At 52.7% G+C, this 24,672-nt stretch overlaps 8 protein-coding genes across 8 annotated transcripts; 5 read left to right on the forward strand and 3 right to left on the reverse strand.

Annotated features, from left to right (window-relative positions):
• Nucleotides 1-174: 174 nt before the first annotated feature.
• On the reverse strand, nt 175-5,031 carry J4E83_001233 (uncharacterized protein; the record flags this gene model as incomplete). The annotated part of the gene is made up of 1 exon (XM_049328190.1): nt 175-5,031. The coding sequence occupies one exon, from the start codon at nt 5,029-5,031 to the stop codon at nt 175-177; it is 4,857 nt and encodes a 1,618-aa protein (XP_049192708.1).
• Nucleotides 5,032-5,417: 386 nt separating this feature from the next.
• On the forward strand, nt 5,418-7,817 carry RAD15 (DNA-dependent ATPase of the nucleotide excision repair factor 4 complex; the record flags this gene model as incomplete). Its single annotated transcript, XM_049328191.1, has 1 exon — nt 5,418-7,817. The coding sequence occupies one exon, from the start codon at nt 5,418-5,420 to the stop codon at nt 7,815-7,817; it is 2,400 nt and encodes a 799-aa protein (XP_049192709.1).
• Nucleotides 7,818-8,295: 478 nt separating this feature from the next.
• Nucleotides 8,296-8,829, reverse strand: J4E83_001235 (uncharacterized protein; the record flags this gene model as incomplete). The annotated part of the gene is made up of 2 exons (XM_049328192.1): nt 8,296-8,506; nt 8,555-8,829. 2 exons carry the CDS (start codon nt 8,827-8,829, stop codon nt 8,296-8,298), a joined length of 486 nt encoding a protein of 161 aa, XP_049192710.1.
• Nucleotides 8,830-10,011: 1,182 nt separating this feature from the next.
• J4E83_001236 (uncharacterized protein) lies at nt 10,012-11,722 on the reverse strand (the record flags this gene model as incomplete). The annotated part of the gene is made up of 4 exons (XM_049328193.1): nt 10,012-10,220; nt 10,271-10,976; nt 11,028-11,513; nt 11,633-11,722. 4 exons carry the CDS (start codon nt 11,720-11,722, stop codon nt 10,012-10,014), a joined length of 1,491 nt encoding a protein of 496 aa, XP_049192711.1.
• A 396-nt stretch (nt 11,723-12,118) lies between these two features.
• On the forward strand, nt 12,119-15,742 carry J4E83_001237 (uncharacterized protein; the record flags this gene model as incomplete). The annotated part of the gene is made up of 1 exon (XM_049328194.1): nt 12,119-15,742. The coding sequence occupies one exon, from the start codon at nt 12,119-12,121 to the stop codon at nt 15,740-15,742; it is 3,624 nt and encodes a 1,207-aa protein (XP_049192712.1).
• A 3,720-nt stretch (nt 15,743-19,462) lies between these two features.
• On the forward strand, nt 19,463-20,075 carry J4E83_001238 (uncharacterized protein; the record flags this gene model as incomplete). Its single annotated transcript, XM_049328195.1, has 3 exons — nt 19,463-19,558; nt 19,610-19,831; nt 19,887-20,075. The coding sequence occupies 3 exons, from the start codon at nt 19,463-19,465 to the stop codon at nt 20,073-20,075; spliced, it is 507 nt and encodes a 168-aa protein (XP_049192713.1).
• A 409-nt stretch (nt 20,076-20,484) lies between these two features.
• J4E83_001239 (uncharacterized protein) lies at nt 20,485-21,111 on the forward strand (the record flags this gene model as incomplete). Its single annotated transcript, XM_049328196.1, has 3 exons — nt 20,485-20,607; nt 20,689-20,856; nt 20,914-21,111. 3 exons carry the CDS (start codon nt 20,485-20,487, stop codon nt 21,109-21,111), a joined length of 489 nt encoding a protein of 162 aa, XP_049192714.1.
• Nucleotides 21,112-22,861: 1,750 nt separating this feature from the next.
• Nucleotides 22,862-24,297, forward strand: J4E83_001240 (uncharacterized protein; the record flags this gene model as incomplete). The annotated part of the gene is made up of 2 exons (XM_049328197.1): nt 22,862-23,843; nt 23,906-24,297. 2 exons carry the CDS (start codon nt 22,862-22,864, stop codon nt 24,295-24,297), a joined length of 1,374 nt encoding a protein of 457 aa, XP_049192715.1.
• Between the last annotated feature and the right edge of the window lie 375 nt (nt 24,298-24,672).

A 24,672-nucleotide genomic window follows, 5' to 3' on the forward strand; every position in this document is an offset into this window, starting at 1 on the left:
CGGTATACTGTAGCGTAGATGTGGGGTAAGTTCAGGTACAGCCGAGGTTCATGCTATGCGCAGGAACACCAACACCTTCTATGATGGAAACTGACTCCGAAAATTGATCTTCTTGTATTATCTACCTCTTGCCAATGATGTTTTAGTCTACCACACGTGATCGATCCCTCTAGTCTATGCATAGTTGAAGCTAGTTCTGCAGAGTGGACAGCTCGAGGCATCACTACTCTTGAACCACTTGAACAGACAAACGCCATGGAACAAGTTCTTGCAAGTGTGACACTTCTTGTCAGGCAACTTGCGATCGGATCCGACTATACTATAGCAGATCGCGCATTCGATCTGGCCCTTGAGCGCTCCATCGACGTTCCTCTTGAATGTGGTCAGCGCATCGATCAAGCTGCCGTTGAAGATCGTAATAGCTCCCAGCGAAGTCCTCAGCCATGATTGCCACTTCTGTTCGTTGACGGCAACGCGATTCAGGCCTTCGATATGGGCATTTGCGAGAGGGAATGCGGCAGGCAGAGAGATCCTCATCGCCATAGTTTGTTCGTCGACAACGTAGGACGCGGTGATTTCGCGTGCGCGGTTAACGACCTTGACCGCGAATGCTGAATCGGGCTCAGATGCAGCCTGTTCCTCTGACCATGCGTTGACTGCGTTGAGGGCGGCCACAATCACAGGTGGTGACACGTACTTCTCCGTCCAAGGCTCGAGCGCAACGACTATGGCGCGCGACTTGCAGCTCTTGAACCAGGTCTTTGTCAAAGATGGAACGTCGCGCAGACACAAGAAGTACAAGTGTGTAAGTAGCCACTGCAGATCGCGCTTTGGAGGCTCGACATCTGCTTCGTATATCGTGATGTCAAGTTTGGAGACGTCGACCGGCTTGTTGTGCGCGTGGCCAAGGAAGTCGAACATGAAATCGAGCAGACCTGGAAGGTATTCACCTTCTCTGATGTGCTCGACGTAGTCGTTCTTGACCTTGAAGGATGCATGTTCCAGGTGATCGAATACCAGCAACCAGCTCAACAGGTAACCGCGCAACGGCAACGGCACACTGCGTTCAAAGTTAGCGTCAGCAATCGCTGCAACCGTAGGCGCGTCGATGATCAGAGATAGCAACTCCTCGGGTAAACGCGCGGTAGTCTTCTCCAATGCCGCATCGATAGATATCTGCTCTTGAGCTGCGGGAATTTGCTTATGCAGGATGTCGAAGGCAGTTTGCTGAACAGGTTGCGACTCAACGTAAAGAAGAGGGAAAAGTTCTTCAGTGGACTCCAGATGCTTGAGCGACACCTTGGAAATCTGGCGCGCCAGCACATCATTAACCATCTTGAGTGGTTGATGGAACTCATCCGGAAAGTGCTGCGAATGCTTCAAGATATTGATAAGCCCATCAGCAACTGGTTGCTCATTTTCTTTCCAAGCGTCGAGAAGATCGTCGTTGGGCTCTTCGGCTTGCGTCAAAGTTCGGAGCTGTGCGTATAGTTTTAGGGATGCGTGCACGAGAGGTATCGGGCTATCCATGCCGGACTCGTTTGACTCCAGCTCTTTCGTGGTCGCCCAGATTCCGGCAAGTGCACCCAAGATGCCAGCCCAGTGCTCGCCGTACATATCGCCGACCAATGGAAGCAATATTGTCAACGCGCGACACAGTTCGGCCTTGACAGGACGCGAGAGTGCGTCTTCTTGCAGCCACGGTACCACATGCTGAACAAACCGCATAAGACGAGGACCGGCGATGCTTTCTAAGATCCCCTCCTGACCCATAACACTGTTCAATAGAACAAGCTGCTGAAGTGCCTCTTGCGACTTTTGCAGCGCATCGATACCTGTCAGATCGGCGATGACCTCATTACACATGCGCTCACAAGCCTTTGCATATGACAGTGGCTCCTTGAAGGCGTTCAGCAACGCAAGAAGCTGGAGGGCGTTCTTTGAACTTCGCGTCGTTTTGAGTGTTTCCTGAAGTTGAGCAGTCTGTGAATTCTTCCAACCAGCGATCTCAATGGCATCAGCGATTATGACAGCGTACGCTCGTGCGTGATAGTAAGCTGGAGATGTCGCGCTGGCGTCTATGCTCTCCAAGAGTGTGTTGGCCCAGGACAACAGCGTAGCGTCGACGTCATCCTTCGACCACGTCGCAGCAAGGCTCTTTAGTTCGTGTGTCACAAGAGTTTGAGCATCCGTGATGAAGGTCATGGCCTCGGCTTCAACGTCTGAGTTGTAGTGCGCCCAGAAACCGTTCGCGCCAGCGAGGCCAAGATTATCATCTGCAAGTTGTACAGCGATCGCAATGTTGCGGAGATAGGCAGCCCGAAGTTCAGAAGGAAGCTTGTCCATGGTGAAATAGTCGGGGTTCTTGAAAAGCCTCGCCACGTATTGCGTGATTCTGTATGCAGGAGAGTAGCCATCGGCGTCTCGGGACATGGTTCTGATCGTGGAGGGCATCTGTCCATCCTTCACAAGATATACGGCGCCACCAAGGGGATTTGTGATAGCCAGAGATGACTTCGGTACAGCATTGAGGAATGGCTCCAGAGATGCATTCCAGTCGTCGATGCTTGGGAACACTTTAGCAGCCTCGTTCCAGTCACCACCAGCTTTGACAGACTGCTTTGCCAAGTCAACCAGAGTCTCCACCGAGACCGATGTGGGCGTCGCGTCTCGCAGCCCTTGCTGAATGAGATTGTAGATAGATTGCTTCGAATCAGATCCGGATGATAGTATTGTCTGAATGGAAGCATTGACGGCTTTGGCGCCCTGTGCCACTTCATCATCTGGAGACTCCGAGGCGAGAAGTAGGCCTTGCAAAAGGCCGGAGCCTTGAGGACTGGCGACAAATTCTCGGAGCATCGGCGGGTTTGACTTGACTATTTGACGTAGGCCCTGCAATGAATACGGAGCCTGGTGCGATATCGAGAGGGTTTCCGTCATGTAAGCGAGGATCTCATCTGTTGTTTCTGGGGAAAGTATTTTCGCTGGCGATTGAAGCATACGGTTGAACGAGTCCCATTCGGTAGAACCTTCTACAGCTTCGCGTACGTTCGCAGTAATGTACTTCTGCAACTCAGGGTCCGAGGTTGCAAGATCGAAGGAGGGCGGAATCCTGGAAGAGGTAAGAATTGCTTCAAGCGCCTTGGTCTTCGCCGGAGAGTCTGTTTCTCTGAGAACAGTCTTAAGCGACGCGCTCCATGCGTCTTTGAAATAGGCGCGATCGGACTTGGTGTATAGTATGTCGATCAGGTATGAAGACGAAGGAGATAGCACCAGACCTGGGAGATCCTGTTGTATGAATGATTCTAGGTCTTGTTCGGATTGGGTAGACGAGATCAAGCTAGGATTTCGTTTCGGCAAAACCGCGATGGTGCCTGCTGCGCCATATGGCTTTCCGTTTCTGTTCTTGAGTACTTCCAGAGCTTCCGCAACTATTGATGAGCAAGCTTGGGAAAGAACAGATTGTAGCTTCGCCAAATTCCCGATCGTGAGCGCTTGGTCTTGTATAGTTGCGAAGCGTGTGGCGTGATGAATGACGCTCGTTTGAGACTTCTCGTAGTCTTTCGACTGCTCGGGGGCCAGGGTTTTGATGGCATCGATCAATTGTTGTGAGAAAGTAGGCCATTGCTCTTCTAGCACAACGGCCATTCCTTCAATGCCTAATGCTTTAGAAAGCAGATCTGGAGCATTAGAAGGCACAGCCCAATGCGAGGTCTCTAGCCTCGGTCGCAAGTACTGCGTTATGATTGGTAGCACCATCTCCTGGAGGAGCTTGGTCTTGTCCTCATCACTCAGTCGCTGAACCAGATAACCAGCCACTTCCAGGTACGCTTTGAACCCCGCTTCGTGATTGTACTTTGGCTCGTCCTTGCGGATAATGCCACCATGCAGGGCGTTCAGCAGCTCCGCGGAGTCGGTACTGGATTGTGGTAGGACTTCTTCTGGTATGATTTTCAACAGCTCAGGTATGCGGGCCCAGGTATCACGAGGTCCTAGTTGAGAACCCTTCTTTAGGAACTGCCGTAGGCGTCTGTCTACCCCAGTCTTGCTCTTGTAGTCGGTGGTCCACACGGAGGGATGTTTGGAAGTGAGAAGGGTCAGAGACTCGACGTAATCACCGACAGAACCAGTCTGATCGGAGTTCAGCCCCTCAGCCAAGTAGGCTTTGCTCAGAGTATCGAGATTCTCCTGGATAGCAGCATCCTCCTTCGCAATGCATGTCCTAAGAAGACGGTGCACTGCCCGCCGTATGCCAGCGTCATTGTATGAAGCAAATTGCCACAGCTTCTTGTCGCCAATCAGAGTCTCGTAGTCAGTGTGGTACTTGGAGAGCTCCTCAGGCTGCAAATTGGCCAACAGGCTACCCAGTAAGGATATGCACGCCGAAATGACGCGGCTATACTTAGCTTCGGCGTCGTCTTTGCTGACTATCCGCTCGTCGCTCAGTGTCGCCGTGCTCTCCTTGTCCACTGCATCGCGGCAGTACTCTAGTATGGGTTGTTGGTAGACCTTCCGAATGCTCTGTAACTTTTCGGGCGTGTTGAAGACCTGTCGGAGCGAGGTCTGCGTCGCGTCGACTACGGATCGATCGCTGTCATAGAGACCACATAGCCAGGCTGCCACGCTCTTAGGCATGTGCCGAGCTATGCGCTTGCCGGCGGATACGGCGAATTGGCCGTGAACGAGGTGGGCATTCTGGCGAACGGCTTTCGCATTGTCGATCGAGGTTCGCGGGTATATCTTGATCCATGCCTCGAGCAGGCCCTCTTCGACTGGCTCTTGCAGTGACGATATGTACGATTGTATGTCCTCCAGCGCCTTTGCCTTGGTGGTGCTGTCCTTCTTGGACAGATTGCGGAAGTAGACGACGACGTTTGGGTCCGAGATGGCGGAGAGGTCTGGGGGCTCGGATACGTAGGACAGGGGCGACGTGCTCGCGCTGAAGGCTGCTGATGCGCCGCCGAACGCGCCGAAAGAGGTCGTGGCCGCCCGCGCGCTGCTCGCCTGGGCCTTTGCTGCACGCTTTGACATGGCGGGGTTGGGTGAGGGCTGCGTCACTCCGGGTCGAGGGCGGAGGAGAGGTAGGCGGGATGTCTTTGAGGCGATGAAACAAGTGAAAGCCAGCCGCAGCTACGTATCCAAATACACAAAAGAAACACACGCTCGCACGTCAGTCACCATGGCAGAGGCTTGCGGATTACGCGAAATATGCGGCTCTGCTTGATGACGGCACCAACTGTGGGTAGCGGAAGATGGTGGGACATCCCTGCGATTTGCCTAGACCCAATCCGTGCTAGTCTTGTCGCGCTGACCGCGACCGAACTTCGTCTGGAGGCAACGCACACTCGCAACTTCTCTTCGTTTCCCCCAACTCCCCTCCGCTACAACAAAATCCGCGCGGGCGGTGGACCATCAACATGAGGTTCTACATCGATAACCTCCCCGTGCTATTCCCATATCCCCGAGTATATCCAGAGCAATATGCCTACATGTGCGATCTCAAGCGCACCCTGGATCAGGGTGGCCACTGTGTCCTCGAGATGCCTTCAGGAACGGGTAAAACCATTTCTCTGCTCTCGCTCATCGTCGCTTATCAGCAGCACTACCCTGAAAAACGGAAGTTGATCTACTGTTCGCGTACCATGTCCGAGATCGAAAAGGCATTGGCTGAACTCAAGGCGCTGATGAAGTACCGCACTACCGAGCTGGGCTACGAGGAAGAATTCCGGGGTCTTGGATTGACCAGTCGGAAAAACCTCTGTCTACACCCGTCCGTCAAGCGAGAGAAGAGCGGTACCGTGGTAGACGCGAGATGTCGCAGCTTGACTGCTGGCTTTGTCAAGGAGAAGAAGGAGCGCGGCGAGGATGTCGAGCTTTGCGTGTACCATGAAAACTTGGATCTTCTGGAACCTCACAACCTCATACCCGCTGGTGTATGGACTTTCGATGGCATACTGAAGTATGGTGAGCAGCAGAAACAGTGTCCGTACTTTACAGCCCGGAGAATGATGCCCTATTGCAACGTCATCATCTACTCCTACCACTACCTCTTAGATCCCAAGATCGCAGACAGAGTCTCCAAAGAACTATCTAAAGACTGCATTGTCGTTTTCGACGAAGCCCACAACATCGACAACGTATGCATCGAATCTCTCAGCATCGATCTTACCGAAGATGTACTCCGGAAAGCTACCAAAGGTGTCAACAACCTCGATCGCAAGATTACAGAAATGAAGACTAGTGACGCGACCAAGTTGCAAAATGAATACGCAAAGCTCGTCGAAGGTCTCAGAGCTGCCGATGAAGCGCGCAACGAAGACGCCTTCATGGCGAATCCAGCATTACCAGACGATCTCCTCACAGAAGCCGTGCCCGGTAACATACGGCGAGCAGAGCACTTCGTTGCCTTCCTCAAGCGCTTCATCGAGTATCTCAAGACGCGCATGAAGGTTCTCAACGTCGTCGCAGACACACCACCAGATTTCCTCAAACATTGCAAAGACTTGACCTTCATCGAGCGAAAACCACTCAGATTCTGCGCCGAGCGTTTGACATCACTTGTTCGCACCTTGGAACTCACAAATATTGAAGATTACCAGCCGCTCCAGGAGGTCGCTACCTTCGCCACGCTAGTTGCCACATACGAGACCGGCTTCCTGTTAATCATCGAGCCCTTCGAATCAGCAACGGCAACAGTACCAAACCCTGTTCTACATCTCACCTGCTTAGACGCGGCCATAGCCATCAAGCCCGTCTTCGAGCGCTTCTACTCTGTCATCGTCACTTCCGGAACCATGTCTCCGCTAGACATGTACCCACGCATGCTCAACTTTAATACCGTTGTTCAAGAATCCTTCACCATGACACTCACACGGAAGACATTCTTACCAATGATCGTCGATCGCGGTAACGACCAGAACCAGGTCACATCGCAATTCGAACACCGCAACGACTTACAAGTGCAGCGAAACTTCGGTAATCTTCTCATCGAGTTCTGCAAACTGACGCCAGACGGCGTAGTCGTATTCTTCCCTTCATATCTCTACATGGAGAGCATCATCTCAGCATGGCAAGGGATGGAAATTCTCGATACAGTCTGGAAGTACAAACTCATCCTCGTCGAAACACCCGACGCCCAAGAAACCGCCCTCGCGCTAGAAACCTTCCGCACGGCTTGCAACAACGGCCGCGGCGCCGTCCTACTCTGCGTCGCGCGAGGAAAGGTCAGCGAAGGAATCGATTTCGACCACCACTACGGCCGCTCTGTGCTGTGCATGGGTGTACCATACCAATACACCGAATCCAGAATTCTAAAAGCGCGATTGGAATTCCTCAGAGAGACATACCGCATCAAAGAAGCAGACTTCCTCTCCTTCGATGCCATGCGCCACGCAGCCCAATGTCTGGGTCGTGTCATCCGCGGTAAAGACGACTACGGAATCATGGTTCTGGCAGACAAACGCTTCAACAAGAAGCAAACCCAGCTCCCCAAATGGATGCAACAAGGCCTCGACGCTAAGAGCACAAAGCTGTCCATCGACCAGGCTGTAGGCGCCGCAAAGGCCTTCCTGAAAGATATGAGTGTCCCGTTCAGCCGAGCGGAAACAGAAGGACACTCGTCGTGGTCGCTGGAGGATCTGGAGGCGCATCAGCGCAAGAAGGAGGCTCATGGCATTAGTGGGACTGATAACCCAGCTATGCGCGCGTTGGAAGGTAGAGCCGAAGTCGAGCGCATGGAGGTTGATGAAGTGGATGAGTTTGGCGGCACGGCGGATGTTGATGCTGAAATGGCTGAGATGGCAACTGTCGATGCATAGAATGGCGCAGACGACAAGCCAATCCCTCGTGAATATCCTTACATGAAGGGCGGTGTTAGTGAGACCGGCAATTCATCATCCTAGCGCTTGGGTTGAATAACGCATTTTGGGCTCGCACCAAAGGGTGATTTGGAGTATGGTAGAAGAATTGAATTGAAGGCGTATGATAAGCCGCGGTCCTGAGATCATCCACTTGACAGAGGTATGCCCGACTTTACGGTGAGGTGCACGTCAGAGTAGGCATGTAGAATCTGGTTACAAATATCGCATTACACTGTGAACCTGTCAGGACAGAACACCCTGCTAGGAAACCATACACATTCCAAGCGACCGTACTCCATGCGTGCTACTTAGGAAGAAGAACCAACGCCCCAGTCCACCATGCAGAACTCCTCAGGAAAAGAGAAACTCGGACCATATGCTGTGTTGTAGCGACAGACACCAAGAACCCTAACCACATTCCATCTTCTCAGCACGTTTATATCTCCATATCCATGAACAACCATTTCTTGCTTGTCAACTCTTCGCCCTGGCTGAACTCGTCGAGCGTTGTGAGGCCGAAGCCGATCCAGCCCAGATCCTTCGTTACGTTGGCCAGAGCGGCTTGGTCGACGTCGCGGTCGATGCACAGGACGAGACGATCGCAGGAGAAGTAGTCGACTTCGCAGAGTTCGAGGAGGGCCATGAGACTGTGGGGCGTTAGTATATCGATACCGAGGACGCGAATGTTGACTTACCCAGCCTTCAAGTCCCCGTTGATGACGGATTCATCGAAGAAGATGAACATGGCCCTCTCGTCTTCCTTCTGAGCAACGAAACCCCGGAACCTAATGCCACCAACGTAGTCCCACATCTCAATGTAGTCGGCTATCGCACCCTTCTCCTCCTCGAACCGCACCATTTCAGGCGCAGCAGAGTCAGTCGAAGAGTCCGAGTAGCGACGAGCATCAATACCGTAGTCGTTGGTGATAGCGGTGGTTGCAGTCGTAGTGTTGTCATATGGCATACCCATCACTAGCGAGTTCTGGCGATGCTGGCTCCCCTCACCCAGGAATACAGATCGCAGTGTCTCGCAGAAGAGTCTCTCACACTCTCCCGTGATGGTGTATGCTGCCCCCCCTCTGCGCGCCTTGCCACCTTGGGCGGTGGACGCGTTTTTGGCGGCGAGGGGGGGACTTGAAGGGGGTGATGGAATTCCCTGTGAATGTTAGTAGTGCCACCTACATAGAACGTAAGGCGTGGACATACCGAGCTGACCTCAGGAACACCACCCGGCCCCGGCAGACGGGGTAGTGGAGTAATGGAAGCCGTGAAGGCTGGCAGTAGCGGCGTTTACGGAGTAGCAGCTAGCGCGGACATTGCTCGCGGACGAGTACGAATGAATGCTACTATTACTACTCATACTACTACTGCTTCGTTTCGTCATCGCCATTGCTACAGTATTGCCACGGTTGGTTCGGTATTGGTGTAGTGAGGTAGTGGTGTCTAAGACGGTGGTGCGTAAGCGAGATTGTTCTTTGAGGTAGTTGCGGTATCGTTGTGTAACAGAGGGCTTGAGTCGACGTTGGAGTTGGGCGAAGATGAAGAGGAGTTGGGTTATAGCGCTGTGGGGTCTTTGGGGCTCGTGCACGCGTCTCGCACTCTGAATGGCCCGCCACTAGCGCTAGAATCTTCGCAATCTCGGAAGCCTCGGTTCTGCATTTTATCGTAATGACTGACGTGAGTTTGCGAACGTCGGAACCGAAATGTGAACAGCAGGGTTGCAGCATGTCACCTCGATCATGTGGCACTTTTGCAGATATGGCGCGTTCTGGATGTTGCTTGAAGATTGTGTATTACTACCGCTCGTACATCTCAACCGGAACACCGTGTAACTTTTCAAAGTAGCTTCCTCAGCGAACCTTTGCTCTTTGGCAACATCGCCTCGCTATATCACTTACAGACCCGCCATATGGAAAAGACATTGGCGAAGAGGACTGAGAGATCCTTCCTCCTTGCACACATCTAATGAAACAACCCCAGATTATGCAAGTCGGATATCTCAGACGACGCGCTATGCAGTTGATACAGAGACAGAAACGGAAATGAGAATGGCGCGAACGCACGCAGGCAGGCGGAGTCCTGCATGGGAGTGGATCCGATCCTGACGGGACCAAGTGGACCCTACTGCGCGTGGATTTTTGCAAGGTCGCGCTTAACCGACCGAGATGCACTTGATGTCGAAGATCAAGTCAGAGTTAGGAGGAATGTCCGGGGGAGCACCCTTCTTGCCGTAAGCCATCGCCGCAGGGATGGTAAGACGACGCTCGCCGCCGGCGGTCATGCCAGCGACACCGACGTCCCAACCCTTGATGACTTGGCCGACACCAAGCTTGAACGAGAATGGCTTGCCCTTCTTGTTGGCTGCGTATTCGTTAGTCAAGGTGGTACTATATGAAACGTCGGAAACTTACAGTCAAAGACCTTGCCGTTCTTCAGCTTGCCAATGTAGCGCATCTCGACGCGGTCGCCCTTCTTGGCGGCTTTGCCCTTGCCCTCCTTCTTGTCGTCGACGAGAACACCACTGACGGTGCGAGGTCCCTTGGCGGCCTCCTTCTTTGCCTCTGGCTTGGCGTCAACCTTGGGGGAGCCAGTTGGGCCCTGCTCAAGGTTCTTAGCGAACTGAACCTTCTTCTTGTCGCTGCTGGGGGTATCAACCTTCTCAGCCTTCTTCTCTGGCTCTGCGGCACCGGCAACAGCCTGGCCGTCGTTCTTCTTCAGCTTCTTAGCCTGCTTCTTGCTGAGCTTAGCATCACCGTTGGTCTTGCTGATCATGTCATCGAGGGTAGCGTCATCCTCAGCAGCGCGCTTCTTGCTCTTCTTGCTGGCGTCAACAAGCTTGGGTGGCTCCTCATCGTCGGAGTCAACCTCAGTGATCCTGGGGTCGTTCATGCCATCGAGCTCATCATCCTCTGATTCTCCCATACCGTCGAGCTCCTCGTCTTCGGAGCCGAGATCGTAGCCGAGCTCGTCGAGACCATCGTCCTCGTCGTCTTCCTCATCATCCTCGTCGGGGAAGGCGAGGTAGTTACCGGTAACGTAAACGTCGTGAGTGCCGCTGACGGAAAGGTAGACCTCCTCACCTTGACGGACGGTGATGTCGAGCGGTTGCTGGTAGTGCTACGCAGGTATTAGATGGAGTCTGTTTGGAATTGTCATGATCAAGCATACCTTCTCGGGGTCGAGAGTGCACAGAACGAGCTCTTCAGGCTCGTCATCCTCATCCTCATCGTCCTCGTCGTCCTCGTCGCTCAAGTCGTCATCGGTGACCTTGGCCTTGCCCTTGGCCTTTCCCTTGCCGTTGGTCATGCCGTCGATGTCCATCTCATCGGCCTCAAGCTCTTCTTGCAGCTTCTTGGTGAGGGCTGCCTGCTTGGCCTTCTTTGACCGGGCAGGATCGCTGGGGCCACCGTTCTTCTCGCTCTCGCTATCGTCGGAGTCGGACATGTCCGAATCAGCTTCAGGGAGCGCACCAGCGGCACGCAGACGAGCAGCGATAGCCTCGATGTCACCCTCCTCGTAGTCCTCATCATCATCATCGTCCGAGTCAAAGTCCATGGGCACTCGGATGAGCTTCAGAGTCGCGCGAGGGTGCTTGTGCTCGTCGTCGATTTGAGGCTCGGCATCTGGGTCGATAGCCGCCATGGTGATGCGGAACTAATCATTATCAGTACTTTGCCATGGAATTGCGCATGCGACAGAGTTTTACTGCGAATTTTCGGCGCATAAAACTTCGTAACGCGGAGCAGGTAGAACCGGGCATCAAGGCTACTCACAGTGGAAGACTGGTCGTCAGCAGCCAGGATGGGAAAGTTTCCAGCTGGAATGCGACGTCCGTAGACGCCTACGGGAATGGCGGACGACATCTTGGAAGTGGTCGCAAGTCTATGTCTGAGAGAGCTGACGGGATTGTTGAGAATATGAAGTCGGCGCACGTTTTTGTTGCTCAGGAAGTTGCACAGCTCGAGAACAGCTGGTAGAGCAGGATGATAACGAAAAGCGAGAAACTGAAGAGCAGCGACTTCGAGAGGTAGAAAAAGTTCGCCAAGGCCTGCAGCTTTCTTTTAGCGTGCTTTCACCGCCGGCAGAACGATCCACTTAGCGTCGCTAGCGTGACGTATTCGCGGTCCTTCAACGCGCCACGGCACGCGCCTTTCACCACCAACACCGATTTCGACATGCGGCAGCCGACGCACCTCCGCGACGCCCCATCATGACCCCGGCCCCGATGAACGCTCTCGATCCACCACACCACTGTCACCATGGGCTCGCGCCTAGAGAAGAACTCCGAGTCGGTCCGCAAGCGCATCGCCAGCCACCAGTTTGATGGCGAGGATGGAGAGGAGTACCGCGGCTCGGCCTTTGGCGGCTTTACCGACTACTTCAGGCGGAAGAAGATCAAACTGCAGAATCTCGATGCCGACATACGAAGTCAGGCTGGCAACAAACCTCAAATCTTCAAGGGCGTCGTGGCGCATGTCAACGGCTACACGCAGCCATCGCTCAACGATCTGCACACCTTCATAGTCCAACACGGCGGCGGCTTCATGCAGTATCTGGACGGGAAGACTACGGTCACGCACATTATTGCCAGCAGTCTGACGCCGAAGAAGGTCGTCGAGTTTCGGAGATACCGAATCGTAAAGCCCGCGTGGGTCGTGGACAGCATACAAGCGGGCAAGTTGCTGCCATGGAGCGAGTATCGAGTAGTGGATGAAGGCGAGAAGCAGAATGTGCTGGCTTTCAACAAGGGCGGCATGACTAGCACCGCGAATGTCAAGACAAGGGGTTACCGGGACCAGACAGATGCCAGTTGGTACACAAGTCAACTGAGGGGAAGCCAGGCCGGTCCGGCTAGTACACCGACACCGAGTAGCAGCATGCGCGCGCGATTTTCGAACAAGAAGCAGCGGCTTCCTACACCGGACGATGACATTGAGGATCTGCCACCCACTCGCCAAGCGGAGGGCTTGCCTGACCAGACCAGATCCGGAGAGTCAAGCAAAGCTGCGAAGCTTGTCACACCACCCAAGACCAGCCCTTCGGTAGCCCCGGCCCATATAGACGATGTGCCGGACGAGGTCGACGATTGTCTCTATGCGAACCCGAGCCCTCCTCCGCCCCAGCGCGCAGAGTCAAAAGACGATACCGAAGACCAAGCTGAGAAACTGCCTCCGGTACAAGACGCTCCAAAGCCTAAGAACCGGGAGCTGACTGCCGAGGAGCACAATGCAATACTTCTACGGGATCCAAAGGTTCGCAAATCCACCGTCGTCGATCCGAATTTCCTCGAACAATACTACCGTGAATCACGGCTACATCATCTGTCGACATGGAAAGCCGATCTCAAGTCCCAACTGCAGGCACTAGCGAGCGAGAAGACCTCGTCGCAGAGGGCCAAACAGAAGCGCGCGCCGGGCGCTCGGCGCTATATTCTCCACGTGGACTTTGATAGTTTCTTCGCAGCTGTCAGCTTGAAGAAACACCCAGAATACAAAGACAAGCCGGCGGTTGTTGCGCATGGCCAAGGCAGCGGGTCCGAAATCGCAAGTTGCAACTATCCTGCGCGAACGTTTGGTGTCAAAAACGGCATGTGGATGAAGCGGGCTCAAGAGCTTTGTCCAGACCTCAAAATCTTGCCTTATGACTTTCCCGAGTATGAAGCCACCAGCCGCGCCTTTTACGATGCCATCTTGGCTACCGGTGGTCTAGTGCAGAGTGTTAGCATCGACGAAGCGCTCATCGATGTATCTAACCTATGCATCGCTGGTGGTGGTAGTGATGGCAAACAATACTCCGAAGGCAGCAGTTATCGCGAGCAGGCGAAAGCCGAAGAAATTGCACTCAACCTACGCGACGAAGTCAGATCCAGGACTGGTTGTAACGTTTCTGTCGGCATCGGTGGCAACATCTTGCTAGCCAAAGTAGCCTTACGCAAAGCAAAGCCTGCCGGACAATACCAGATCAAACCCGAAGAGATATTAGACTTCATAGGTCAACTTCAGGTACAAGATCTCCCAGGCGTCGCTTGGTCAATTGGAGGCAAGCTTGAGGACCATGGAGTCAAACTCGTCAAAGACATCCGCGAGCTTACGAAAGAAAGGCTCGTCCAGATACTAGGGCCTAAGACTGGAGAGAAGCTTTACGAGTACGCAAGAGGTATCGATCGTGAAGAAGTAGGGGAGCAAGTCGTCCGCAAGTCTATTTCTGCCGAGGTGAACTGGGGCGTTCGCTTTGAGAACCAGGAGCAAGCTGATGAGTTCATTGCAAGCTTATGCGGAGAACTCCAGAAGAGACTGTTGAAGGGGAGGGTAAAGGGCAAGCATTTCACGATGAAGATTATGCGACGTTCTCCAGACGCTCCTCTGGATCCTCCCAAGCATCTTGGCCACGGCAAATGCGACACGCATAATAAGAGCCTCACGCTTGGTGTCGCTACCAATGCCAAAGAAATTCTTACGAAAGAGGCATTAGGCATACTGCGCGGTTTTGGTTTCACACCAGGTGAGCTTCGAGGCATCGGCATACAGATGACAAAACTTGAGCCTATGAAGAATGCCACGGATGGTAGTCTCGAAGGCTCACAGCGACGACTACAATTCAAAGTCGGCAACGCGGAAACAGCTCGTGTGGCGCGAGCCCCGAAAGCAGTTGAGGAAGACCCCATCCAAGACGATCCCGAGACCCCACGAAAGTCCAAAGCCTCGTCAGGAGAAGAGCATGTCCCTTTTGGCGCTCAGACACTCAATGCATCAACACCTTCACGCCGCCCGCTAAACATGTTAGGCACGCAGTTCATCATGCCCTCGCAAGTTGACCCTAAAGTACTGGCCGAGCTACCAGAGGATATTCGATCAAAACTTCTGCGCCAAACGCGCCAGTCTTCACCTACACCTGCGCGCAATGAAGACAGGAGAGGCAACCCTAGCACACCTACAAAAGCTTTGCCTTTCGCTATGACAGCACTCCCAGCCCAGTCTCAACTCGATCCTGATATACTTGCTACTTTACCGGCCGAAGTTCGTGCCGAGATACTTGCACAGTATGACGCCAGCATCACTCCCTTCTCGCCCTCTCGCCGCCCAAAGGGCGCGGACCAAACGATACTACCCCAATCGCCACGCAAGAACAGAATCATAGGTATTCCTGCGAAGAAAGCCATTGTACCTGTTAAGCGTGGTAGAGGTCGGCCACCAAGATCTGCAATGCTTGCTGCCGCTGCTCAAGCAAAGTCCATTAGTATGACCGGCAAAACTCTTACTCAGGCCAATTTCATCTCTCTCAAGAACCCCGCACGAGAAAGTGAGAGTAGGGAGACTTCCGCCGGCCCAAGCGATGATGCCTTTGAAGCGCCCACCGTACCCAAACCAACAAAGGAAGATGACCTCGACCCAGCCTTCCTCGCTGCGCTACCCGAAGACGTTCGCAAGGAAGTACTCGCACAACACAAAGCCGAGAAAATGAACGCTTTCCGTGCCTCTGTATCACGCAAGTCTAAACCTCCACCGGTAGTCGAAGCGCCTACAGACCTACCCACGATCAAAGTCCCTCGCCCTGTAAAGCCGACCTTCACGACTGACAAACTCTCGGCGCTGGCGGACTTGAGGGTCGCCATGAAGCAATGGATTGGCGAGTTTACTGACGAAGGGCCGTATGGCGAAGATATTGTTGCATTGATCAAGTATCTCAGAAAGGTCGTACTGGAAGAAAAGGACATCAGCAAGGCTGTTGGTATGGTGAAATGGATCGACTACGTCATTAATTACGAGGCCGAAAAGGACGAAAACTTTTCGAAAGAGCCATGGGAAACAGCTCTTGCGAAGATCAAGGACGGCGTCGTCAAGGCGGTGAAAGAGAGAGGTTTGGGCCGAGTGTCTTTTGACTAGTCTATGTATGTTTCACGACCTATCACGAATGAACGAGCCATGCCACGCTGCAGTAGGTGCGCCAAATTTGTGTGACACGAGGATGTTCAATTCGGTCAACGAAGATTAGCCAACGCAGAGCACGGTCTGCACAGCTTTGAAGGTGAACTATGCGGTCCAGAGAGATGCACACAGATGCGGTTCACGCTAAGACCATGCAAGATATCCAGTCATGCCCTATGACTATGGATCTATGACTCCAAATCACGTCTGTTACCACGCAGCATCGGGAGCTTGGAGCTTCTTCTTCGAACTATAAAACTGCCTGACTCGACATAGGAATCTTGTTCTTTCACGCTTCTTACAAAACTGTCTCATCATAGCCTACTTGACATTCACATCAACGACCTTCGATCATTGCTGCCGTCAAGCAGTGTGAGATTACCGGACACTACCGCCCACGATGAGGCTTCAGCTCGCGCTCACGATAACAGGGTTGATGGGGTCGGTGTCCACCACTGCCGGTTTCTCTACCCTCTCGACGATCTCTGCAACTACCAGCATCGCGACACCGTTCTCTTCCATTCCGGACCATGTTCCGAGATCAGAATCTCGACGTCGGTCTCTTCAGCTTCTGCTTGAATCTTACTATGGGGATGTGAAATGGATGCTCTACCTTGGTCCCCAAGGCAGGGCCGTTGATCCATGCAAGCCTTCGTCATCAAAGCCCTTGGAAAGCTTCGAGCCTATCCGCCGATGGTGGCCGCCCCACCCCCATCCTCGAGCGGCATCGAATCTCTCTGAAGAGCTGTTCAGACTACCGCAGGTAAGCCTCGCAATACTGGATTGTAGCGCATGCAGCGTCATGCTAATAAGTCATGCCCGCAACCAGTTTGACGATAAATTCCCTGTTACCATCGGCGGTTCAACAAAATGCTTTTACAAGAGCGACGGTGCTCAAAGGACATGGATCGAATGTGACAGTGGCCACTTCAAGGACTGTGGTGGTCTTGATCCGCAGGTTGATGATCCAGAGATAAAATGTAGTGACGTGTGGAAGTTCATCCGTGGCTTCTATTGCGAGTTCAAAGAAACGATCTAGTGTTGAAGTTTGGTTAAGATGGGGTTTGAACAAGATGTACGGTATCTGAGTCGAATCTAATCGCAGCTGAGTAGTATTTGCTTGACGAAGCTCTGTCTAATCACAACGTCTTGGTTTGCATCTGTTACTACGAGCGCATCCTTCACGATCGATCGCGTGTATCGTTTACCCGAATTCAATACCTCATGGGAGCGTGGGAAAACTCGGGTGAGGAAGAGCTTACTGTCCACACAGGTCTATCTTACCTCGATGCGCGCGCTCACTCTTCACAGGTCACCGATTGCTCCTGCCCCGCTTACACTTCCGTGATACACGATTCTTAGCCCTTCGCCAATATAAGCTTAGGCGCTTATCTACTCGGCTCTCACCTTTGACCCGCACTTTCTTTCTGCTTTACAAAACCTGATCAAGCTACTGCCATCCAACCGCCCAACTTACACTCGTCATGTTGTCGTGGCTCCCTTTACTCGTTTGGCTTGTCGCGTATCTGGTCGCGCCAGGTATCGCGGCACCTCTCGAGGTACCTAGCCCGCACGCACTCTCGAACAGTACATCAATGGCAACATCTGATGGAGCAATCGTCAGTACTTCATTTCAGTGCTCGTCAACAAAGCAAGACTGACCTTAGTACAAGCATATCCGTACCCCCAGAAAACTGAACTCCATCCAAATTTTTCTCAGGAAGGAATCTTCGAAAGGATATAGAACGAAATACTATTACATCTTCCGCGAGGGCCCTTCTGGTATTGCTGTGCCACTCTGCGACCTGGGATGGGGCAAGGGAGACTTCCACTCTGTTAAGTCTATGGGTCCATACTACTACAAGGGCGACCCGATCAATCAGCCCTTGTTCCCGCCGGAGGTGAGTCTGCAGAACACTTGCATCATCTGCGTTTTTTATCGACTCACTTTGAGCAGGTGCTGACTTTACGCGGTATAGATGACTTTCCCCCTTGACCTCCCAGGCAAATATGTCGGCTGTCAATACACCTCAACAGGCGGCGATCCAGGCTGGCTTGACTGCGGCCCGGGTCGTGACATTCTACATTTCAAACAAGATCCTCAGTATTCTGATCCAACCCAAGAATGCAACTGGAAAGACAAATCATGGGATCATCGAGGTTTCTTCTGCGATACTTAGGCGCGTCTATCAATGAGACGTTGTGCTCGAGGATGGCTGAGGCTGGAACATGCGCACGGCGCAGAGCGGAGATACTCTACATTGTGCGAAGGAATGCATGAATATGCCGCTCAGTCTTTTCCACTTATTACTGTGCAATGTCTCAATACCTTCATACTACGTTTACCATTACTAGTGAAAGACCCTGTGCTTGTTTGCAACATTCCTTTGTCTCTCGCAAACGCTCGACCGCTGCTCTTCACAGCTCACCGCTTCTCTACCCCACTTTGAAGACTGATTACTTCAAGTCATCGACAAGCATTTAATCTACATTGAAGCTTCTCGTCCACCTCTCTTCCTCTCATCAGCGGAACACAAGACCAAGATCAACTTCCGATTCGCCATGCTCAACTGGCTTACTTCACTTGTCTGGCTACTTGCCTGCCTAAGCCTTGTCTTAGCAATACCTGTCGACACGCTTGCTGGTAATGTCACATCTATAGCAAGGCGCAATACTGCGAGTGTATGTTTATCAGCCCTTTTGATACAATCCTGTAGCACTCTTGCTAATGAAGCTTACTACGCACTTCAGTATCCGTACTCCCTCCAGCTCATCCTAAGTAAATTCCCTGTTCGCCGATACAACTGGTTAGTCTTCCAGGGACCCCAAGGAATCGCAGTGGATCCTTGCCTTGATCCTGAAGATGATCCGAACTTCGAGCGGGTCGACTTCGGAAGGGAATTCGCGGGCGAGGACGACGACATCGCCCATCCGCCGTTTCCCCCTTCCAGTGTAAGTAGACCATTCTTCAAACCATTTGCTGAGAATTGCATGCTAACTCGCACTCTCTTATAGGTTTACGTTCCCATCGAGTATTCCGAAGACTGCCATTACATTGGTAGCGGCGTCGATGCTGGTCAGTTTCGATGCGGGGATTACTACATCATCGATTGTGCAAAAGATCCGCGCTACAACGAAGCAACCTTCAGATGTCCGGATGGTCGGGAATATCACCGCGGATATAACTGCGAGTTCTGAGGAGGCAGGCTAGATGGACCCGGGCTGATGGCAAGCGTATGTAAGGGTTAACCGTATGGTTCAAGTAGGCTTATTTAAGTGGCCATCTCACCCAACATATGCATGTATGGTAAGGAATGCACTCGTCCTCAAGCAATATATTCGTCCTCAAGTGATGTGTTCGTCCTCAAGTAATGTATTTGTCCTCAAGGAATGTCCTCTTCCTCAAGAAGTGTAAGCGTGGAGACAGGCTCGTGACCGACTTCGGACGCGTTATTTGCCCTCTGACCATATCTTAGCGACTGCCGTTTGCTTCATCTGAGACTAACTGCAATTGGCTCTACACACGTGCTACTCTTGCGCGGTTGCCTACTTAATGCACTCACTTCTCACCACGAGCTTGTCGAGATACCTAGCTCCAACGCCAATTCAGAATATCGCGTCTCCGTTCATACACACTACATCAACTCGACACAGCCTGCCTACGAATCAATAGCAACTATGTCGTCCTTAATCACCTACCTCGTGTGGCTCTTCCTCGGCCTCGGCTTCGTTCTTGCCGCACCCGCTGAGCAGTTTGCAGACCACCCCACTGCCGTGAGTGCGCGATGATGTTGAACCTCAAGCATCGTACTGACCAAGTTCAAGGGCCAGGGTCCGTATCCCTACTCCCTCCAGATCCAAGTCGAGGAGGTAGACACCAAGTACTACGTGTGGGACATCTTCCAAGGACCTAGCGGCGTAGCCGTGAACCCTTGTGGAGACACTCGCTTCGAGAAGGTCTATCATGGCGAGCCCGGATGGCACACCAACAAGCCAGACATGGACAGCCCTCCTTACCCTCAGAACTATTTACCGTTCGTCCCCGAGGTGAGTTGGCTACTATCCTTAGACGCGCACCGTACATGCACTGACTCACCTCTAGTTCGAGGTCCCAATCGAGTACGGCAACCGCGGCGACTGTGCCTACCACGCCACTGGCAAGGATGCGGGCCAGTTCCGTTGCGGCGACTACTACATAATCGACTGCGCCAAGGACCCTCGATATGGACAACAAGTTTCCTGCGGTAACCCACGTCCACGCTACGCTGTGGCCTGGTACTGCGAGTTCTAGAGGTTGGATAAAGAATCTGACGAAGAGCGACCGTGATGGTGGACAAGGCGCAGCTTGAGACATGACTACACATCTCCTGCCTCCTATAGATATGGGAATACTGAGCCATTCTACGTAGAACCAATGAATGTATGAAGAACGCTCTCATTATCGCTCTCGGTCTCACTCTAATCACCCTGTACGTCAAAGCGCGAAGACGTGTCGCCTAACTTGGTCGTTTGCACGTCCCCTTCCGCCCGCCTTTTTGCCTGCCTTAATTTTGCCCACTAGAGCCGTCAGGTGCTCACTTCTTAGCCAAGAGATCATAGAATATATATGTAGCTCACAATGGCTCTCGCTCAGCCTCTATCCCTGACACAAAGCTCATCCTGAAGGCCTTGACAAAACGCACAATAACATCTCCCTCAACATGCTCGCGTGGCTCACCCTCCTCATGGGCCTTTCCATCAGTCTACTATTCGGCGCGACCACTGCAACATCTGCCCAGTTCTTGAGCCCCGAGGCGCAGGCTAATCGTACCGCACATGGTCTGGTACGTATGCATTATGTTCTGGGACGCGGTGCTCTACTGACCTTATGTTAGCAAGCTGATGTGTTCACCAATTCGGTTCAGATCATCCTTGAGCGTTACTCGATTGCGGACTTCTACTGGTCGTTGTATCTAGGTCCTTATGGTGTGAAGATGAATGCCTGCAAACCAGGAGACTTCAAGCTCGGCTCGCAGATAGGTGATTTCGACTACGATCGCAACGACATCAACAACCCCCCAAACCCACCCGCGGTAAGTGAATTCATCGATTGCAGCTTGGAAGTGCACATGAAACTGACCACAGCGTAGACGGAGCTACCTGTTCCCGAGTGGATGGGCCGCAAGGACTGCAACTGGAAGACCAACGGTCACGGTGATGTCGGTCAGTTCGTATGTGGCGACTGGATGATCTACGACTGTGAGCGAGATGCGAGTTGGAACGATGGAGCGATCTCATGTACCGGCCAAGGTTGGTCGTACCATCGGGGATACGCCTGCAATTTCTAGGCTGGGGTTCTTCGTGCGCTGCATGACTTGACAAAGGAGTCTTTTGTCGCTTGAGTAATGTGGTTGACGATCTTGGGATTGGGATGTTTCTGTCTGCAACAGGGCGGAACACTTGATTTTCTCTTAGAAGCCGGACAGCTGGTTGCCATCTTAGACACTTGGTGAATCGAATTGCGTATCGCTTCCAGATACACATGCTTATATTCTACTTGTTTCACGGTGCGCTAGTGGGCGAAAGAAAGCGCTTTCCTATTTGTTTGCTTGTATGGTCTCGGTGTGTGTTGTTCATCTCTCGAGGGTGTCACTGCCTACGTGTCAGCCAATCGGTTCACTTTCGCTTACAGTATATAAACCCGTCCTGCTGCTCGAGCCAGCCTTCCTCTCCCGAACGACTCTCAAAATCAAGAAGCAAGTAGCACGTTCACTACTGCGCCGTTAAACATGCGGACGCTCACCTCATTACTTGTCGGCCTAGCCGCTATTCCCATTTGCACAACTTTCGCTACACCCGTTAATTACGCCGGCGTACGGAGGTCAGAGAATGGTACCGGTTGGCGCCCCTCGGTCGGTTTTCTGAATACGAAGATAGACTTTACCGCTAAATCCGAGGTAGGACTACTACGGCTCCTCGGTTCAGATCCTTCTCCTCCGATCATCCGGTACAGAGTACTATTGGCAAATGTACCAAGGCCCAGCCCTAGTATCTGTGGATCCTTGCGGCTACCCAGACCCCTTTAAGGTCGCGGATTTCAAAGGCGTGTACCATTACGGACGAGACGCGATTGACAACCCTCCGCAAGCTCCTGCCGTAAGTCATAATATCTCTTGCGCAAGCTTATGTCAGATCATAGAGATACGCTGTAGCTGATAGCACATTCTTAGATGGATCTCAAGTTGTTGAAGTGGATGGACCATGATGATTGCGTGTGGAGAACGCAAGGTAACGGAGACGTTGGGCATGTAGTTTGTGGTGATTGGTTGGATATGCCCTGCGAGGTGGATGGTTCGTACAACCAAGGCGTGTTGAACTGCCATGGGAGGTCTTTCCATCGTATGTACGCTTGTAGGTACTGAGCACGGGTGAAAGAGGTGCTGGTTGCAAGCGGGTCAACTTCGGGGTCGCGTCAGTAGGGATCTTCCCCAGATTCCATGTCAAATCCTTCGACTTTCGTAGTCACAATTTCACATGTCGTTGCCCATGCTGTCAACCGATTGGTGGCGGACATAAGCTCTGGCTAGTATCTTGGTATTTCCGAATTTCTCCCCGGATCTCATGGATGTTTCCAAGGCTTGAACTGGCCAGACCCACTCATGGCCTTCTTTCCAGAGAGAACGGGAGTCGAATGTGGAGTGGTTCAGGTACTTGACAATATAAATAAGCTTTCGCATTCGTCTATGAGTCCCGACGCTGCGGGCGCCAAATCCAGCGCCGAGGCTCCGAACTTGCGTGTGAATGGCCGTACCTGTCCGATGGTAGAACTTGGCACTCACGACCAATCGGCATGCCTCTAGTCTGGCTCGTTGATGGGAGGCAGCCAATCGGCCAGTCGTTAGTGAACCATGCTCGTGTAGTCCTCGAAATGCTCATGTGACGACATGAAGGGGTTTTGGTGCCTAAGGGCAGAGGTTGTTGTTTAGTTTTCTGAACGAGAAGAGAAAGAGATATGCATATAAGGGGGGTGTTCTTGCGCACATAGAAGGCATCGCTACCATCACATTACCTTACGCATCGCATTCCATTCTACCCAACATGAGGACTTCTGCCATCAAGACGGCGCTTTTTGCGCTGGTCGGACTTGCTGCTGCCGCTCCTAGACCTGGCCTACTTGGTTCACTCATTGGAGCTGGAGGCAGCGCCCCCATTCCTCCCTCTGATGATCCATTCTACACGCCACCTGCTGGTTTCGAGTCGGCAAAACCTGGTGCCATCCTGAGAAGCCGACCAGTACCCAGTGCCCTTTCGCTATTCCAAACCATCCCTCTTAATTTGCAGGGTGCATGGCAACTGCTGTACAGGACCACCGACTCCCTCGGGAACCCAGTGGCTACAGTCACAACCGTGATGGTGCCAAAGAACGCGAATCCAAAGAAACTGCTCTCGTACCAGGTAGCCGAAGACAGCGGTGGTGAGATCAACTGCGCACCGTCTTACACTCTCCAAACCAAGTCCAATACCACATATGCCGGAACCGGAGGCATCGAAGCAGCCCTTATTGCTGCCTCGCTCAACCAAGGCTGGATCGTAAACTCGCCAGATTGGGAAGGACCCAAGTCAACCTTTGTCGCTGGATTCCAAGCAGGCTACGCTACTCTCGATGGTATTCGTGCGGCGCTCGCGTCCGGCGCTACCACCGGCGTTGATTCTTCTGCGAAGGTCCAGATGTGGGGATACAGTGGAGGCGCTCTGGCTTCCGAATGGGCTGCCGAGCTTCAAGCAAACTACGCTCCAGAGATCCCCTTTGTTGGCATGGCTATCGGCGGTGTAACTCCTAACGTCGAAAATGTTTTCAACACCATCAACAAGGGACTCTTCGCTGGTCTTAGTGCTGCCGGCTTCTTGGGCTTGGGCAACGCGTACCCTGATTTCGGAAAGTACGTCCAAGATAGCCTCAAGCCAGAGAAGGCTGATGCTTTCAACCAAGCTGGTCGCCAGTGCTTCTACGCCGACGTGAACACGTACGCGGGACAGGACATCTTCACGTACTTCAAGCAAGGACAGGCGGTCTTTGATGGTATGTACCCCCTGTGAGAAACCTTAGCTCTGACGATGACACTGACATACAAATCTTCACAGACCCTATCGCGGAAAACACCATCAGGACTGGTGCGACCATGGGTCTCCACGGCACCCCATCCATGCCCATTTTTGTGTACAAGGCCGTGAAGGATGAGATCTCGCCCATCGCCGACACTGATGCGCTCGTGGACCAGTTCTGCAAGGCGGATGTTTCCATCACATACGTCCGAGACTCTTTCGGCGAGCACTTCACCCAGGCGGCGACCAGCACCGGTGATGTTCTCAACTACCTCACTGACAGGTTCAACGGTGTTCCTATCTCGGGCTGCAGCATCCGCAACGAGTTCTTGGACCTTCTGGATGCTGGCTCGCCTGGAAAGCTGGGTATTTCGCTTGTCATGGTTCTTCTGAACGCCTTGGGTGTTCCGCTTGGCCCTAACCACTTCTAGTGGTTTCGTAAGGACTGAAAGGGGGTGGTAGTAGGTGTACATAGTTGTTGAACCTTCTTTAGTTAGCCGTAAACCTCGTTCGGAGGATTACCCGCTAGCTTCTCGCAGTTTAGTAGCTGTAGAGCTTTCACGAATGTTAAGAGAGTGGTTTGCCAGCAACACTAAGCTTCTTTTGATACCAGATAAGTTTACCGTTTGTGCCATGCTGACGTTCCATTGGTGATGATTAATATTGCGATGATGTTCGCCTTAGACCAGATCTATGCAACGTCTGGTGAATAAATGGAGCTAGCGGCGTCGTCGGCGAATGGCTGGGTATGTGCCATTTGGACCCAGCCCAAAGTCGGTTGTCGGTCTGTCAACACCAAGGCAGAT

Source organism: Alternaria metachromatica (assembly GCF_023757995.1).
Source record: "Alternaria metachromatica strain BMP 0045 chromosome Unknown scaffold_2, whole genome shotgun sequence".
Taxonomy (NCBI): domain Eukaryota; kingdom Fungi; phylum Ascomycota; class Dothideomycetes; order Pleosporales; family Pleosporaceae; genus Alternaria; species Alternaria metachromatica.